The sequence below is a fragment of the Convolutriloba macropyga genome, chromosome 6, assembly GCF_964194025.1.
Source record: "Convolutriloba macropyga chromosome 6, txConMacr16.3, whole genome shotgun sequence".
Lineage (NCBI taxonomy): Eukaryota > Metazoa > Xenacoelomorpha > Acoela > Convolutidae > Convolutriloba > Convolutriloba macropyga.
The window spans coordinates 2,900,573-2,916,783 of NC_134473.1; the positions used below are offsets into that span (position 1 = coordinate 2,900,573).

Genomic DNA, 16,211 nt, shown 5'->3' on the forward strand with positions numbered 1-16,211 from the left:
AATGAATTTTCCTAAATGATGTACTGAACCCATAAATGATTGAAGTTTTTTAAGTTTGGAAGGTGCTGATAAGTTTCCGATTGCATCCATTTTACTCGATAGTGGAGTTACACCAGATTTTGTAATATTATGTCCAAGCCATTCGATTTCATCTTTTGCAAAGTGACATTTTGCAAGATATATTCGGAGATTTTCTTGATCTAGTTTTATTAGACACTTTCGTACCAAATCCAGATGTTTTTCTATTCCACCTCTGCTTACTATCATTATATTGTCCAAGAAACAAAAAAGTATTGTCCAGACCGGCAAGGGTGCAATCAATAGCTTTTTCAAAATTCAGCTGGCATATCCGTAAGACCGTAAAATTCAGTTTTAAAGCGATATATGCCAGTCATATCTCCGCTAACGATATTAAAGTTACAATGGCGGGCCGTATCACTGTGTAACTTAAGTTGACTTTAAGCGTACTGCAAATCAAGAGTTGTGAAATAAGCAGTCTCTTGCGGCGCCGTTGACAGTGTTTGTGAAATTGTTTGAATTAGCGAGTCTATGTTTGGCATTTGATACTTGTTTTTGTGAATGGTTTTATTTAGAAATTTGGAATCTAGTGCTATTTTGATTGACTGATCCTCTTTCACTGTAATGACTATTGGAGAAATAAAAAATTGATCAGAACTATTGGTCAGTTTTTCTATATGTCCTTCGTTTAGCAATTTTTCAAGTTCAACTTTCACTTTCGGTTGAAGATGTATTGGCACTTTTATTCCCTTTTGATGTGTCACTCGATAGTTTTGTGTAGTTTTGAGTTAACCGTGTGATGTTTAGATTTTCCGATTCGTGAAATCAAATCTGGGAACTCTTTTGCTAACGACCTTTTTATTGCACAAGTTTGATCTATGTTATTGACTTCTACATTCGGGCAAGGTTTCTGCGATATTATTATGCCTAATTGATCAAAAAGGTCTCGTCCAAGAATTGGTCGGAAACCATAAGCTACGACCGTGATTTTTGCTTTCTGAATTTTCCAATCATTGCATCGAACTGGCGTTTTCAAAGTGCCTAGAGTTTTGACAATGTCATTCGTAAAAGACTTTAATTCTAATGGTTTTTTCTCTGACCATTGTGATTGCGGACAGTTATACATTAACTTTTAGCGAGCGACATATTAATAATAGTACAACCGCTGCCGGAATCTAGAAGCAGATCACAATTTATATTTTCGATCGTTATCATCATATTTTTCAGTGCTGCTTGCGGTGAATTAACATTTTCTACTGTCGCAACGTAATTGTCGTCTGAAGAATCATAATCCGAATTTATTTGCTCGTTATAGTTTATATAATAAACGTTTGGACTTTCCTGACTCAAATTTTGATCCGAAATTTCAGCAGTTTCAATATTATTAATACGATTCTTTTGTGGTGTATTTTGTGCAGTATTAAGTTTTCTTCGACATACCTTTGCGAAGTGATTGTGCAAACCACAGTAATTACATTTCTTACCCATAGCAGGGCAAACCTGGCGATGCGTTGGTGTCCAAGACTGACCACAACCACGACATTGACCAACTGATGCACGATTCACTACTGTTCTGCCTGATTGATTACCACGCGCACTCGTGCCACGAAATCGATTGATTGATTGTATTGCGTTTACTGCACTGCCTTTTCCATTGTTATTGGATGATATTCTCTGCTGGTTCTGGTGGCCCATTTCCATATTGACTGCAATACTGAGTGCTCTTTCTGGGTCAACTGTATCGCGGAGAATTTCCCGTTGAATATCATCATCCGACATGTTTGTGATGAAGATGTCTCTGATGATCACCTCCTAACGATTTTCAAAATCGCAATTTTTGGCCAATTCTTTCAAAATGCTGTAGAATTGTTCTACTGTTTCACCCGTTTTCTGCTTTCGAGAAAAGAACACATATCGATCGAATGTGATATTTCGTGGACGGATAAAGGCTATCTCCATCATCTCCCAAAATTTGAGGGTAGATAGGTCATAGATATTATCATGAGGAATTTTTGTGTTAGTAATCGTCTTCCCTCTGTACCAATACTTAGGTATAGAAGAGACACACATTTTTGGTCGCAGAGATTCCACGGCCGTTCCCCGCATAGTACTCCCGCTTCTGTTAACTTTGACACTTTAACTCCCATTGCAATTTCAATTGACTGTTTCCTATTTGACGGTCTCTCTCCGTTTCCATTGTGGCATCTTCAATTGCTGCTTCGTACTTTGGTTCCGCTGGTAGCCGAACCGTCGTAGATCTCGGTTGTAACAACGTATCCAATGTGATGTTCTCACGTGCGAGGATCGCAAGTTTGACCTGAATCCGCCATTTTCCCCATCTGATTGGTGGGTCTGACGTTGGACGTTCCCAAAATGGTTCTATCGACAATGGTGTTTTTCGAGATTCTCGAGCTGACTGCGCCATGTCGTACAGATAAACAATCTGTAGAGTGAATTGATTTGCGGTGCCGAATTATTCAAATTTAATGTTCCAATTTGTTGGCTTATACACGGAGCGAATCGACACTTAATTTTGATGCTTGTTGAGATTCTATTCTGAATACAGAATTATTGTAGGCTTGGTGGAGCGAAAATTCGTTTTCTTTTTGAATGGTTATTTCGCTTACCGAAATAAGCTGAATTTGTATCTTATCTGAATTAAGACTTTAGCGGAGCGGAATCTAGTTTAAGAGAGAGACAACTAAATTGAATTCAGAAAATGCGAAGAATGATTCCAAATTAAGATTAACTCAACTGATCAACAATTTGTTCACAAAACTACATTTCCAATTGCGGAAACTTAAAATCACGAGACAACATGAACAGACAAAAGATATCATACACAGGATGTAAACAAAATTAAAAGTGTGAAAACATAAGCTTTCATCTTCAGAACAAGAACTAAATGATGAATGAAATAATGGTAAATGAAAATGAACTAAATTGATTTAACTTAAAATGAACTTGATTAGCTGCACCAAATCAATAGCCCCAGACTAATATGTACTATTGTACCACAACTGTATTCGTTTATTTTATACATATACAAGGCGGCTCGTTAATGTGCAATTGCACATAAGGTTCCGACCCCGCTCTTCCACAATTTTGGCATAATTGTCTATCAAATGAGGAACAGATGGAAAGACACAAAAAATTCAACTGTTTTTGAAAAAAAAACCTGTATGAACGAAAAAAAAGCCTCCAAAGCGAATAACTCAGTGGAGTAAAAATGATTCATTAGATTGATGAGATATGCCGATATTAAGAAAGCGATTGAAGACGAACGGCAAAATCAAACAACAACAACAAACATTAATTACATCAAAAAATTTATGTCCATTTTAAAAAACAAAACTTAATAACAAAGTCAAAATAGCGTCAGACAAAAATGAAAATAAACAAAATAAGTTTTTATTCAACAGAAACACATGATTATCGCCAGTTCATAATAAGGCTTGGTAATAATTAGACAAAGCAGAACAGAAACTTTAAATTAGAAAATTCGCTAATTTTTTTAAAAAAAAAAACAATTAATTTCAAAGTAATGAAAACCATTAGGAATCAACTAAAAAACCCCCTGGTTTACAAATACCAATGCTTCTATAGAAGGGAATTAAGAACTCCTGGTATTCAATTTTTTTTGCAGTTACAAAAAGAACAACAAATAGACTACAAACTAAAAATCAATTAAAACTTGCCAGAAAATGCTTTGGAAGCCTTAAAGCCAGACTTTGGCCCTAAAAATATGTTCGATTGCACTCTCGTCGAACACCGTTAATATATTATGTGGTCGCACACAAATGAAAATAACCAACAATTGGACAAAAAAGAAAAAAATCAGAATTATGTAATACCTGTTTTTTTTTAGAAAAAAATTTATTTCCAAAGACATAAAAGCCATTAATTGCAAAATAAAAAATTTGAATAGGTTCGTTCATTCTTCCAAAGGAAGCCCTTGAATCCTGCAATTATCCAGAACAAGTCTTACGTCTAAAAAAAGAACGCCACACATGACAAAAATGAAAAGTTAATTTACTTTTTTTGTGAAAAAACTGTGTCGAAGCCAGTAAAGTCATAACGAATTCTTTCAAACATTAGATTATGTGATACCAATCCCTGTTGACACCTTGCCTTGACCAAAATAATGTCATCTGTAACCTTTAATTGACGAGACCAGGTAACAAATAGACAATAAAAGGAACAAAATTGCGAAATGAAATGTTTTTTTTTATTTTGGATAACAATTGTTTTCAAAGTCATGAAAGCCATTATCTATCTTCTATTATCGGAACATAGGCTCATCTACTCAATTAAAAATGGGTCATAGTTCAGGAAATAAATATGACTAAAAAGACAAAGTAAAAACAACAGTTAAAGACAAAATTGAAAATTTCAATTAAATTCTTCGAGAAAGTACTCTCGAAGCGGTAAAGAACCACTGTCTACATCTTTAAGGATTTAAATATTATCAATTGTTTGTTATTTTGAACACGAAAAATTTGATATCTGAACTGACATTAATGTGATAATTTGACAAAACTAGAAAACATGAAAAATGGGCAAATATATATCAATAAAAAAAATTCTGAAATCTAGTAGTATCAAAGCCAGAACACTATAACTTAAGGCGTGAAACCGCAATAAAAATTAAATTTGAAATCAGCAGAAAGAAGGAGCACTCTTTGATTGCTGACACTAAGCTATAAGTTGACCAAATTAAGAGAAAAATGGAGGCAAAGCCATTTTTTATTTAAAAATCAAATATTTTAAAAGTCAAAACGAGCATAAGCTTTCAAGCAATCAACTAGAAAAATTAATTTTGAGCTATTAGGAAGCCAATAGGATCTATCACTAGTGAGCTCTGATTTGAAATGTTCTGTTATTTCATTAATATAAAAAAGATCGAGTTTTTTTTATAAAAAACCGACTGACGACAGTCCGAATTATTTTTGGATTTTAACGGTCCGAGATTGGTACAGAACTAGTCCTGCTAATGCTAATTGTCCATTAGGAGTATTTAATTTTTGGAAAGTTATTGTTATAGATATTTTGTTAGTTAAAAAATCAGAAATAAATGCTGCGTTTTTGATAATCAACGGAGAAAGTTAGCAAAAAACGGCAAAGTTTTATTTACAGAGCACTCTCAACGGAATTTGAAGTAGAAATTGCCCCTTTTGAATCTACAAGAATTTTGTTGGTGGTGCTTGGGTGTGCAATTCCTGCAAATTTAATCAAAGTGGACCGAAGAAACTTATTTCGTGCTGTTTTTGACAAAAAAGTCTAAATTTTGTGAAATATTTAGCCGGAGTTTGTGACAAAAAAATTCAATGAAAATAGCCGACAATATATTTTGTCCTTAAACGTAAAATCAACAACATTTTCTTGATATTTTTTATTAAATTTTATCATAATTGGCGAAATTTTAGTCAAAAATTCCGAAAAAAAGGTGAATGAAATCAACGGAATTCACTCTATTTTCTCGAAAGTTTAAACCTCGATATCTCCCTGTCAAAAACGAAAATCAAAAAAATCTTTTTAATTCCATATTCTACGCTGGACAAGCTTTCTAATGATACCAGTCTCAACTCTCTACAATGAATATATCGATCGGCCAAAATTGACTGAACAAAAAAAACCCATTTGATTATATAGTTCCCCTCACCTCAAGAGGGGTCGGAACAAAAAAGTGGATCCAATAATTTAGAGTTCGAGCTTCGATTTAAAGAGAAGTATTTTACACCTGCTGTAATGAATCGATCTTTACCGGAAGATACGAGCTTAAATCCATTAAGAACACAGTGTAAAATAGTCTATGTCAGTGATCGATGAATCGAAAAAATCGTTTTAAGTGTCAATCAATTTGGCCTTCTGTTAGTTTTAGCTACAAAAAATACCCAAAAAAGTTTCCAGAACTTAACAACTTGCAAGATTCTTGCAAGATTTTGAATCGGGAATAATAATTTTTCCAGGCTTGCAACTTGTTTTCTGAAAAGTTAGTAACCCAATTTACTTTTGTCTATATTTATATCTTGCAAGATTCTTGCAAAATTTGAATCCGCTTATCACTAGGGGTAACAACGAACGCTGAAGGTCTAAAGTCTAGGCCATAACCAGTGTATAAGTTATCAATCTGAAAGCAATCTATTTCAGATCTATATGAGTTGGTAAAGTAAATCTAAGCGGGGGGGATGAGTCCTTTAATGGCTCGCGAAAATCCGTGAAACGCTCACTTGTAACTTTTCAATAACCCAAAGTCAGCAGCTTCAGATTTTTCAAAATCAGGTCTTAAAATAACAAAAACTTTCATCACTTTAGATCTTGCTCAATCCCTGCTTCAAGCAGAGCTACGTGCGACCTTTATGACGTCACTTCAAAATACTGGCGATCTCAAATTCCTTCTCGATTCTCATCAACTATTCTCAGATAGTCTCTTTCAATTCAAACATACAAAATTTTACGATTTTTTCCAAAAATTAAACATTTACATGTAAATCCATATCAATCAAATCACTTAGCATCATTTGAAAAAAAATAAGGACATTTTATGTTTGGCTGTCCGTTTTTATACGTGAAAATATAGTCTGTCTCATAAAGTTGAAATAACCCAGAGTTCAAAAAACGCCAAAACATGCAATGTATACAATATTTTTTATTTATTCTTCCGACCCCTCTTGAGGGGGAAGGAACTATATACTCAAATGGATTTTTTTTGTTCCGACAATTTCGGCCGATCGATATATTCATCGTGGAGAGTTGAGATTGGTATCATTAGAAAGCTCGTCCAGCGTAGAATATGGAATTAAAAAGATTTTTTTAATTTTCGTTTTCTACAGGGAGTTATCGGGGTTTAAACTTCTGAGAAAAGTAGAGTGAATTCACGTTGTTTTTATTCACATTTTCCGAAATTTTTGACTAAAACTTCCCCAATTTTGCTAAAATTAGCTAAAATTTTTAAAGAAAGTGTTGTTGATTTTATTTTTAAATACAAAAAATATTGCCTGCTTCTTTGTAATTTTTTTGTCAAAAATTCTGGCTAAATATTTCAAAAAATCAGACTTTTTCATCAAAAAAAGCACGAAATAAGTTTCTTCAGTCCACTTTGATTAAATTGGCAGGAATTGCACACCCAATCTGCGCTAACAAAATTTTCGTAGATTCAAAAGGGTGCAATTTCTACTTCAACTTCCGTTGAGAGTGCTCCGTAATTAATACTTTGCCGTTTTTTGCTAACTTTACTTGTTGATTATCAAAAACGCAGCATTTATTTTTATTTTTTAACTAACAAAATATCCATATCTGTCAAATTCAAAAAATTAAGTGTTCTTAGTGGACAAACAGATTTAGTAGGGCTAGTTTTGGACCAATCTCGAGAACATTTTAGTTTTAGAACATTTCGAATCAGAGCTCCCTAGTACAATTGGCTTGCTAATTAGCTCCATGTTAACCTATCTAGTTTATTACTTGAAAGCTTGTGGTCGTTTCGACTTTTAAAAATGTTTTTTTTAAATAAAAAAAGACCTATTGAAATTTGCCTCCCTTTTTCTCCTATTTTGGTCAACTTGTAGACTAGTGTCAGCAATGAAAGAATGCTTTTTCTTTCTACTGAAATAAAACTCAATCTTTATTGCGGTTTTACTTCTTAAGTGATGGTCTTCTTGCTTTGATACTACTAGATTTCGCATTTTTTCATTTTTAGGTATTTGCCCGTTTTTCATGTTTTCTAGTTTTGTCACATTATCACGTTATTGACTGTTCATATATAACAATATTGGCGTGCACAAATGCTAATATTAAAATACCTAAAATACAGATTTTGGTTTAAACGGCTTCGACACTACTTTCTCGAAGAATTTTATTGAATTTTTTATTTTTGTCTTTAACTGTTGTTTTTACTTTGTCTTTTTTTCGTATGAAATTTCCTGTACAATGAACCGGTTTCATTGGCTGTTCTTGGAAAAATAGATGAGCCGATATTCTGATATTAGTAGATAGCAGATGGATTTCATGACTTTGAAATACAGGCCAAATATGACATTATTGTTCTCAAGGGAAGGTGTCAAGAGGGATTGGTGTCACGCAATCTAATGTTTTTGAAAATTTTCTTTATGACTTTACTGGCTTCGACACGGGTTTTTCACAAATAGAAATTAAACCAGTTTTTGAGTTTTCGTAGACGTAAGACATAATCTGGGTAATTGTAGGTCTCAAGGGCTTCCTTTGGAAGAATAGAAGAACCTATTTAGTTATTTCTTTTTGTAATTAATGGCTTTCATGTCTTTAAAAAAATTCGAAAAAAACAAGTATTATTTAATTTTGACTTTTTTTTTCTTTTTTCTACTTTTTACCAAGTTTCGTTGATGAGAGATCACATAATACATCATTGGTGTTCGAAGAAGGAGCAATTGAACCTATTGTTGGAGCGCCAAAGTTTGGTTTTAAGGCTTCAAATGCTTTTTCGGGTAAGTTTTAATTGATGTTCTGTTTGTTGTCTATTTGTTCTTTTTGTAACCACATAAACAGTCGAATACCAACAGTTCTTAATTCCCTTCTATAGAAGCATTGGTAACTGTAAACCTATGGGATATTTTAGTTGCTTTCTAACGGTTTTCATTACTTTGAAATTATTTGTTTTTTTATAAAAAGTAAGCGAATTTTTCAACTTTACTATTTTTGCTCTTTATTGTCTAATTGTTACCAAGCCTTATTATTGACCGGTCCCATATCTTTTCTGATGAATTGAAATTTATTTTGTTTAGTTTCAGTTTTATCTGACGCTATTTTGACCTTGTTATTAAGTTCTGTTTGTTAAAACGGACATAATTTTTTTGATGTAATTATTATTTGTTGATGTTTTTTGATTTTGCTGTTCGTTTTGACTCGCCTTCTTAATATTGGCATATCTCATCAATTTAATGCATCCTTTTTTTACTGCACTCAGTTATTTGCTTTGGAGGCTATATTCTCGTTCATACACCAATTTTTTTGAAAAATACTCGAGTTTTTGTGTTTTTCTATCTGTTCCTGATTTGGTAGACAATTATGCCAAAATTGTGGATCAGCGGTTTCGGAACCTTATGTGCGATCGCACATTACCGAACCTCCTTGTTTATTAATTATTATTATTATTTTTTGAAACGTCGGTTATTTCAACGTTGTGGGACTTACTAAAAAACGTAAATTGTCCCAATTTTCAATTGAATAGAATTTTCAATGACATTTTTACCTTGGGTTTTAGATCGGATGAGACTGATTAGCAAAAGACCGCGTTCTGAACTGGAGTTGTTGTGTACTGATGGAACCAGAGCCCCAGTAGACGATTTTGCAGAGTGCAACTGGGGTCAGGTCAAGTCTAGTATGGTCATGGTCAGACGAGAAATGAGCAGACAAACCAAACACAGAATTATAAACCTATTGCAGAACGGTTAGCTCAAGGCTACGTTGCTGAGGGTTTGCCCAAAAATAACGGGGAAAAGAGTGTAAAAATGATATATTTAGCCCGTTAGTGCTACCCTAAATAAGGGCGGAAACAATTGAATTTAAGAGAGCAAAGTTAAGAAGTAAAGGTGGAATAATGGTGGATTGGCTCACATTTGTATTCCCCCAGTTTTTTCATAGTAACTTTCTATATAAGTACACATAATTTGTAACTGGGTACAAAAATACTTGGGGTGGGGGCAGAATAGATCCAATCAATCAATCTGTTTGCATTTAAACCGTTGTTAAACCGGCTAGTTTACAGTTTAATTTTATCAAAAGCATCTTTATTCAAAAAATCAATTGGCTACAAAAACTCTGTTCTTATTTTTTCTCAAACCGTTGACGTTTCTCTTTAAATTTTGCACTGGAATCAGTTATGATTACACGATTACTATTGTAATCCTTGCTCATGGCTGGGAATTTTCGTCCTCTTTCACTGGGTGACAACATTAAACAAGCAAAACCAGCTGAACAAAACATCATAGAAATGTGACGCGAAATATATTGCTGGGGAAGGGTACCCACCTAGACATTAAATATATAGTCTGCGCCCATTTTTTGTTGCTGTTCCGTAGTCATATGCACAAAATATCGAATCAAAAGTCCCCTATTTCACCCAAAGAAGTCTTAACTTGATTCGCAAAACTAATAAATACGGCTTCTGAAAAGTTTGAATCAAAACTATTTCTTAGAAATCTTCGATCGCGGCCAATTTTTGTCTCTTGTCTGATTTAACGGTTTTTTGTTATACTGCTTCCACCTCAGAATGAAATTGAAAATATATTGTGATACAAAGATACAAAAGATACTCAAAAGTGTCACAGTTGATAATTTATTTCGTAATTTGATTTCTGTTCATCACGAGTCACAGTTTATTTTTTCCATTTCTTTTCTTATATCCATTCTTCTTTTTATTTCTGGTACTAAAAACAAATTTGAGAGTTATTATCAAATTTATAATGAAGAAACAAAAGCTTTTTGCGGTGCATAATCGAATTTGAATTTGCATATAATGATGATGGTAGGTTTTCAGCTTGCTTTAATTAACTTGATCTATTTTACCTTTGCATTTATTGACACCTTTTCGTGTTATCCACTGAGTCATCAAAACTGGGGAAAAACGAACATGGATTGGTTTTGGTAAATTGATTTGCAATTTCCGCCAAAAAATTTTGATTCGGAAATGATTCTTCCTCGAAAATTTCATAACAAATAACGAAGTTGCTAAAAAGAAAACGTGTACAGAGGAGCTCGTTCTTAGAAAACATTGCAAACTGAATTCTTAAATTTGTGAAGTAATGCTGCCTCGCTGTCAAATTTTCCTTTCAGTTTCCTCGCTGTCAGTTTCTTTCAGTCAAGTTAAAGTCACTTTTCACATTAAAATATCATGTTGGCTTACTATCTTCATGGACAAGACGATCTATCTTCTCAGCCAGTTGAGCAAAACTCTGACAATAACGCTTATTTTTATTTCATCTGTAACTTCTGCCAACAATGGGTTTGTACTCTGAGATGAAAGATAACAGGAGGAAATCTCGAAAAACATGTTAACATCAAGATGGAAAATAATTTCCAGATGGTTCAATTTTCTTCAATTAAAAATGGTCTTCAATTACAAGACTTGACAAATGAGCCGTTAAAAGACCACAATTAGTGACCTTTCGCCTATCAGTTTTGTAATGCAGAGTGTATTGTTCATTCAATATGTTTTCACATTGTTTCAAAATTCAATCTAGCGCTGTTTGAACTCCCTAGATAAATAAAAGGGTCATCAGGCTCCTTAAAAGATCTAAATTTATGCCTCTTTCCTCAAATGTTAAACAGAACAAGAATTTGAATTGTATTGGGGCGCTGTCTTTTTTATTACGACTTGAACAGGAGTATTGGAGAAGTCATTTTTTAATCAATTTTATTGGAGTGATTTTTGAAGCGGGAAATGAAACGAGTGAAAAAATTTGGAGTGATTTTGTTGCTGAACAAAATGAAGAGCGGAGCGAAAAGAGAGTGGTTTTTGTTCAAATCGCTGTTTTCTAGAGAGCGAAAAATTGATGTGTGAAAAAAATTCTGTAAGCGAGCGAAAATTATTGTTCACGTGCGGCATTATAAAGCAGTTTTTTTACTGTTTTTGGTTAAGAGGTTTGTCTTTGATTTTGTTTTAATTTTAGGCTGGTTTTGGTATTGGTTTGAAGGTTATCGAAAAATCATCTGAATTTCATGCTAATTCGGAGGTTTTTTATGTATTTTGCTGATTTTCAGGCTAAATATTGCGTTTTTTGACAATTGTTTTGTTTTACTGGCTCGTATGGGTATTGAAATAGCCCCGTATACTTGAGCAAATTTTAATTAACAATTGTCTACAGTTTTGTAGATTTGAATCATTTTTTTTTTTTGAGAACTATGACAAAAAATGGCGAAACTTGGAACTATTTTTCTTAATTTTTTTTAGTTTTTCGTTTTTTTTTCTTTTTTAGACAAGTTTCTTAGCCTATTATGAATTGGTTATTGTACTGCGAGCACCTGCATACTATATTCGCTGAACGGAATTATTTTTGGAATAATAAAAAATTCAGTTTTTTAGTGCAAGTTGTTTTTAAGAGCTAATTTTTCATAATTTAGCCTCAATTATTTGTTAAAAACTCTTAAGTGGATTTAGTAAGTACTAGTTGTTTTGATTAAGTAATTTTGGCATGGATAGTTATTTTTGGGAACTCAAATTATAACAAAATTTTATCAGATTTTTTATCATGCTTTAACAGATTTGATTTTATTGTTTTTACTTTTTGTTTAATTTTTTTTTGTTTCAAGGTAATCATAAATTAGTAGATGACGTTCGAATGGATTTCTTTTCAGAGCAGTTTCCGGAATTTTTACGGCTATTTTTTCTGTTTAAGATCTGTTTACACATTTTCATGATTCTTGAAGTCAAATTGGAGTAGTGATTTTGGTCGGGCCAAAACAGGAAGTGGAGCGAAAAAGCAAGTGGTTCTGCGGCTTGAAAGTCTTTTTTGCTCTAAATTTAAAAAAAGTGAGAACACGGCGTTGGAACAAAAATTTGCTTTCTCGTTAGCGGCTTTTTGTTCACATGCGGATTTTTTTTACTGTTTTATCGATTTTTCGGATCAGATTTTTTTTCTAATTGGTTTTCCTAATCCATTCAAAGATCAATCTAGACCTGGTTTTTGTTTGAATCAAATTTCCAATTCTCGCTAATGATTTTTTGTTCACTTGAGACATTTTTCAGTGATTTTCCGGTTTTTTTAATTATTTTGATCTGATTTCTTTTTAAAATGGTTTTCCCAGTTCACCCATAGTCCGTTCTAGATCTAGTTTTTTGTTTAGTCAATGAGAATTCTTTAAATTATGCGTCAGGACTTGTCCTGCTATGTTTTTTTTCTTATCGCGATTTCAGAATGACTTTAAGCATTCCGCCAATTTCGGGCGATAGTGAACAAAATTTTTTCTACTTTAATTAATTTTGCTCTCCTGAAAAACTTCTTGAAAAGATTTTTTGTTCTATTATTTGCCTTTCGACATTACGGCAACAAATTTCACTTTCATTTTTACTGTTCTATTGATTTTTCGGATCAGATTTTTTTCTTATGGTTTTCCTAATCCATTCAAAGTTTATTCCAGGCCTAGTTTTCGTTTGAACCAAATTTCCATTTCTCGCTAATGGTTTTTTGTTCACTTGTGACATTTTTACATTGATTTTTTTTTATTTTGATCTGATTTTTCTAGAAATGGTTTTCCCAATTCACCCATATTCCGTTCTACGTCTAGTTTTTTGTTTAGTCAATGAGAATTCTTTGAATTGTACGTCAGGACTTATCCTGCTATGTTTTTTTCTTATCGCGATTTCAGCATGACTTTAAGCATTCCGCCAATTTCGGGCAATAGTGAACAAAGTTTTTTCTACTTTAATTAATTTTTCTCTCCTGAAAAACTTCTGGAAAAGATCTTTTGTTTTCTTAATTTGCCTTTCGACATTACGGCAACAAATTTCACTTTATTTTTTTACGGTTCTATTGATTTTTCGGATCAGATTATTTTGTAATTGGTTTTCCTAATCCATTCAAAGTTCATTCTAGACCTAGTTTTTGTTTGAACCAAATTTCCATTTCTCGCTAATGATTTTTTGTTCACTTGAGTCATTTTTACCTTGATTTTTTGTTTTTTTTTATTATTTTGATCTGATTTTTTTAGAAATGGTTTTCCCAATTCACCCATATTCCGTTCTACGTCTAGTTTTTTGTTTAGACAATGAGAATTCTTTGAATTGTACGTCAGGACTTGTCCTGCTATGTTTTTTTCTTATCGCGATTTCAGAATGACTTTAAGCATTCCGCCAATTTTGGGCAATAGTGAACAAATTTTTTTCTTCTTTAATTAATTTTTCTTTCCTGAAAAACTTCTTGAAAAGATCTTTTGTTCTTTTAATTTGCCTATCGACATTACGGCTACAAATTTTCGCTCGGATCATTCATTCAGTTGAGTTTTGTCTCAGTGAAACAAATTGAACTATCGAAAGTTTTTTTTACGGTTCTCTGTTTGAGTTTGATTGTTATTTCGTTAGTATCACATTGCCGCAACAATTTTCATTTGCCCAAAACGATCGAGTTGTTTTCCCAAATACTTTAACTTTTTTCCTCAATTCAATAAAGATGATATGGCATTTAGTAGTACGGGGAAAACTTTTGTCTAACACCTTTGTTCTTGCTGGGCATTTTTACTATGGGGGGGCTGCAAATCGTAGAATTGAAAGCGCCTCCGTCCCAACTTGGCGCCTCCGTCCCAACTAACGTATAATTAGTACCTGCAAAAAGTGACCGTGGCTCTGGTATAAAAAGTTTTTGAGTTTTTTAAGCCACAATATGACTAGTTTTCTGTTTGGTCAAAACAAATTGGAATTGTCTCACTGGCGAACTGGGAATCAAATCCTCCGAAAAGGTGCACCTTAAACTCACAAAAAACATTTGGTGGTGTGCTTTAGTTCTTGGTATATTTTCCGTTTGTTTCCCATTAGTTTCTTCACAATCCCCCCCCCCCCCCGCCCTCGCCCTCAGTAACAGAGCATTTGCAATTTGTTATTCATTATGTAGAAAAATGGCACGTGCCTGGTCTGGCGGTACAAATAATATGCACCCCCTAACCTGGGCGTGAGGGGGGGGGGGCAAACGGAAAAGATCCAGTTCTTATTAGTCTAAGTCAGTCTAATGTTAGTCTAAATTTTGTCTTGTCTTTAATTCGCTTCGCTTTTCCTTTATTGCTGTTAAGCGTACTTGTAAAATTGAGGAAAGGTTTATTGGACTCTGAAAATTTTGAACTCAAGTTATTTATTTTTGGAGGGCAATTTCCTAGTTGTTTGAGGACGGTTATCTTGCAAGATATTGCAAGACTCTTGCAAGATACTTGCAAGATCTTGCAGGATAACCGTCCGAAATGCAAGTCTTGTAAGATAACCGACCATCTTGCAAGACTCTTGCAAGATAACCGTCTTGCAAGAACCGCCGGAAACATGACTTTAGCTGCTGCATGGGCCTTTTTAGCTTCTTTGAAGATTAGAGAATAGGATTCGACCGAATCTCTAACGTCCAAAGAAAAAAAGAGAGACAATGAAATTGCAAAGGCTGACAAATTGCTAATATAAGCCTATATTATGGCCAGTCAAACCGTTTGATTGACTTTTTTACAGGAATTATGTCTATTTATCAGTCTCAATTTCAAAACTGACTACTATTCAAAGCGAATGGACTCACAGAAAATTATCGTTTTCAGATCAAAAATGTCGATTAAATCATTATATATCGAAAGCTTAATCGTACTGGATGCTTTTGTATGACAGTTTTTAGTGCTTAACACATCGTTCACGCTTAATTAGAATAGAAAAAACCGTTGAAATGATAATTTAATTATTTTTGTGGAAACGAGTTTGTCAAATACGTTATCGACGGAAAAGTTTATATGAAACTTTCCGTTGAGGCCCGAGAGAAAAATTATTTTGAGGCAAAACAAATTTTGGACCCCATTTTTTGTCTTTAAACTGTGTGCAAACTTCAATGGGAGCGCCGTTTCCCTATAGGAAGAGTTCAGAACGGATTAGAAGGATGAGATATGCGACCATTTACGATTTTCGCCAGGTACACCGTGAATCAGTGAAAAATGCTATGTTATCGCCAGTCAAAACCTTTTGTTGACTTTTTTACTGCAACTATGTCTTGTATCAGTCTCAATTTAGGACTGACAAAAATTTTTCGTGGTACTTGCAACATAATAATGACTCGAAGCGAATGGACTCACAGAAAAGTATCATTTACAGAAAAAAGTCGATTAAACCATTATTTATCAAAAGCTGGAACGTACTAGATGCTTTTGTATGACCTTCCCAGTGCTTACCAATCTATTCGCCGTTGTTTGTAGAGAATCAACCACTGAACCATCAATAAACAGTTTTTATGGAAATGAAATTTTCAAATACGTTTTTGAAGGCAGAAATGAAATGAAAGTTTCTGTTTTGAACCGAGAGCTCCCTTCAATGGACTGAACTCATAAGAGAACATGGTCTTTGAGGTAATTGAGGTTTAGAATTGTTCTTTTTTCTTTCGGACGTCTATCTTGGAAGATTCTTGTAAGGTTCTTACAAGGTAAGCGTCCGGATCTTGCATCTTGCAAGATTAGCGTTATTTGCAAGAATCTTGCAAGATCTTGCAAGATAAACG

At 33.6% G+C, this 16,211-nt stretch overlaps 1 protein-coding gene across 1 annotated transcript in view; it reads left to right on the forward strand.

Annotated features, from left to right (window-relative positions):
* Positions 1–9,444, forward strand: part of LOC142340649 (melanotransferrin-like) — a 43,606-nt gene extending 34,162 nt beyond the window's left edge. The window contains exon 7 of the mRNA XM_075391339.1: positions 9,254–9,444. Coding sequence (XP_075247454.1) covers positions 9,254–9,444 — 191 coding nt within the window. The remainder of the gene's footprint in view (positions 1–9,253) is intronic.
* Positions 9,445–16,211: the final 6,767 nt, after the last annotated feature.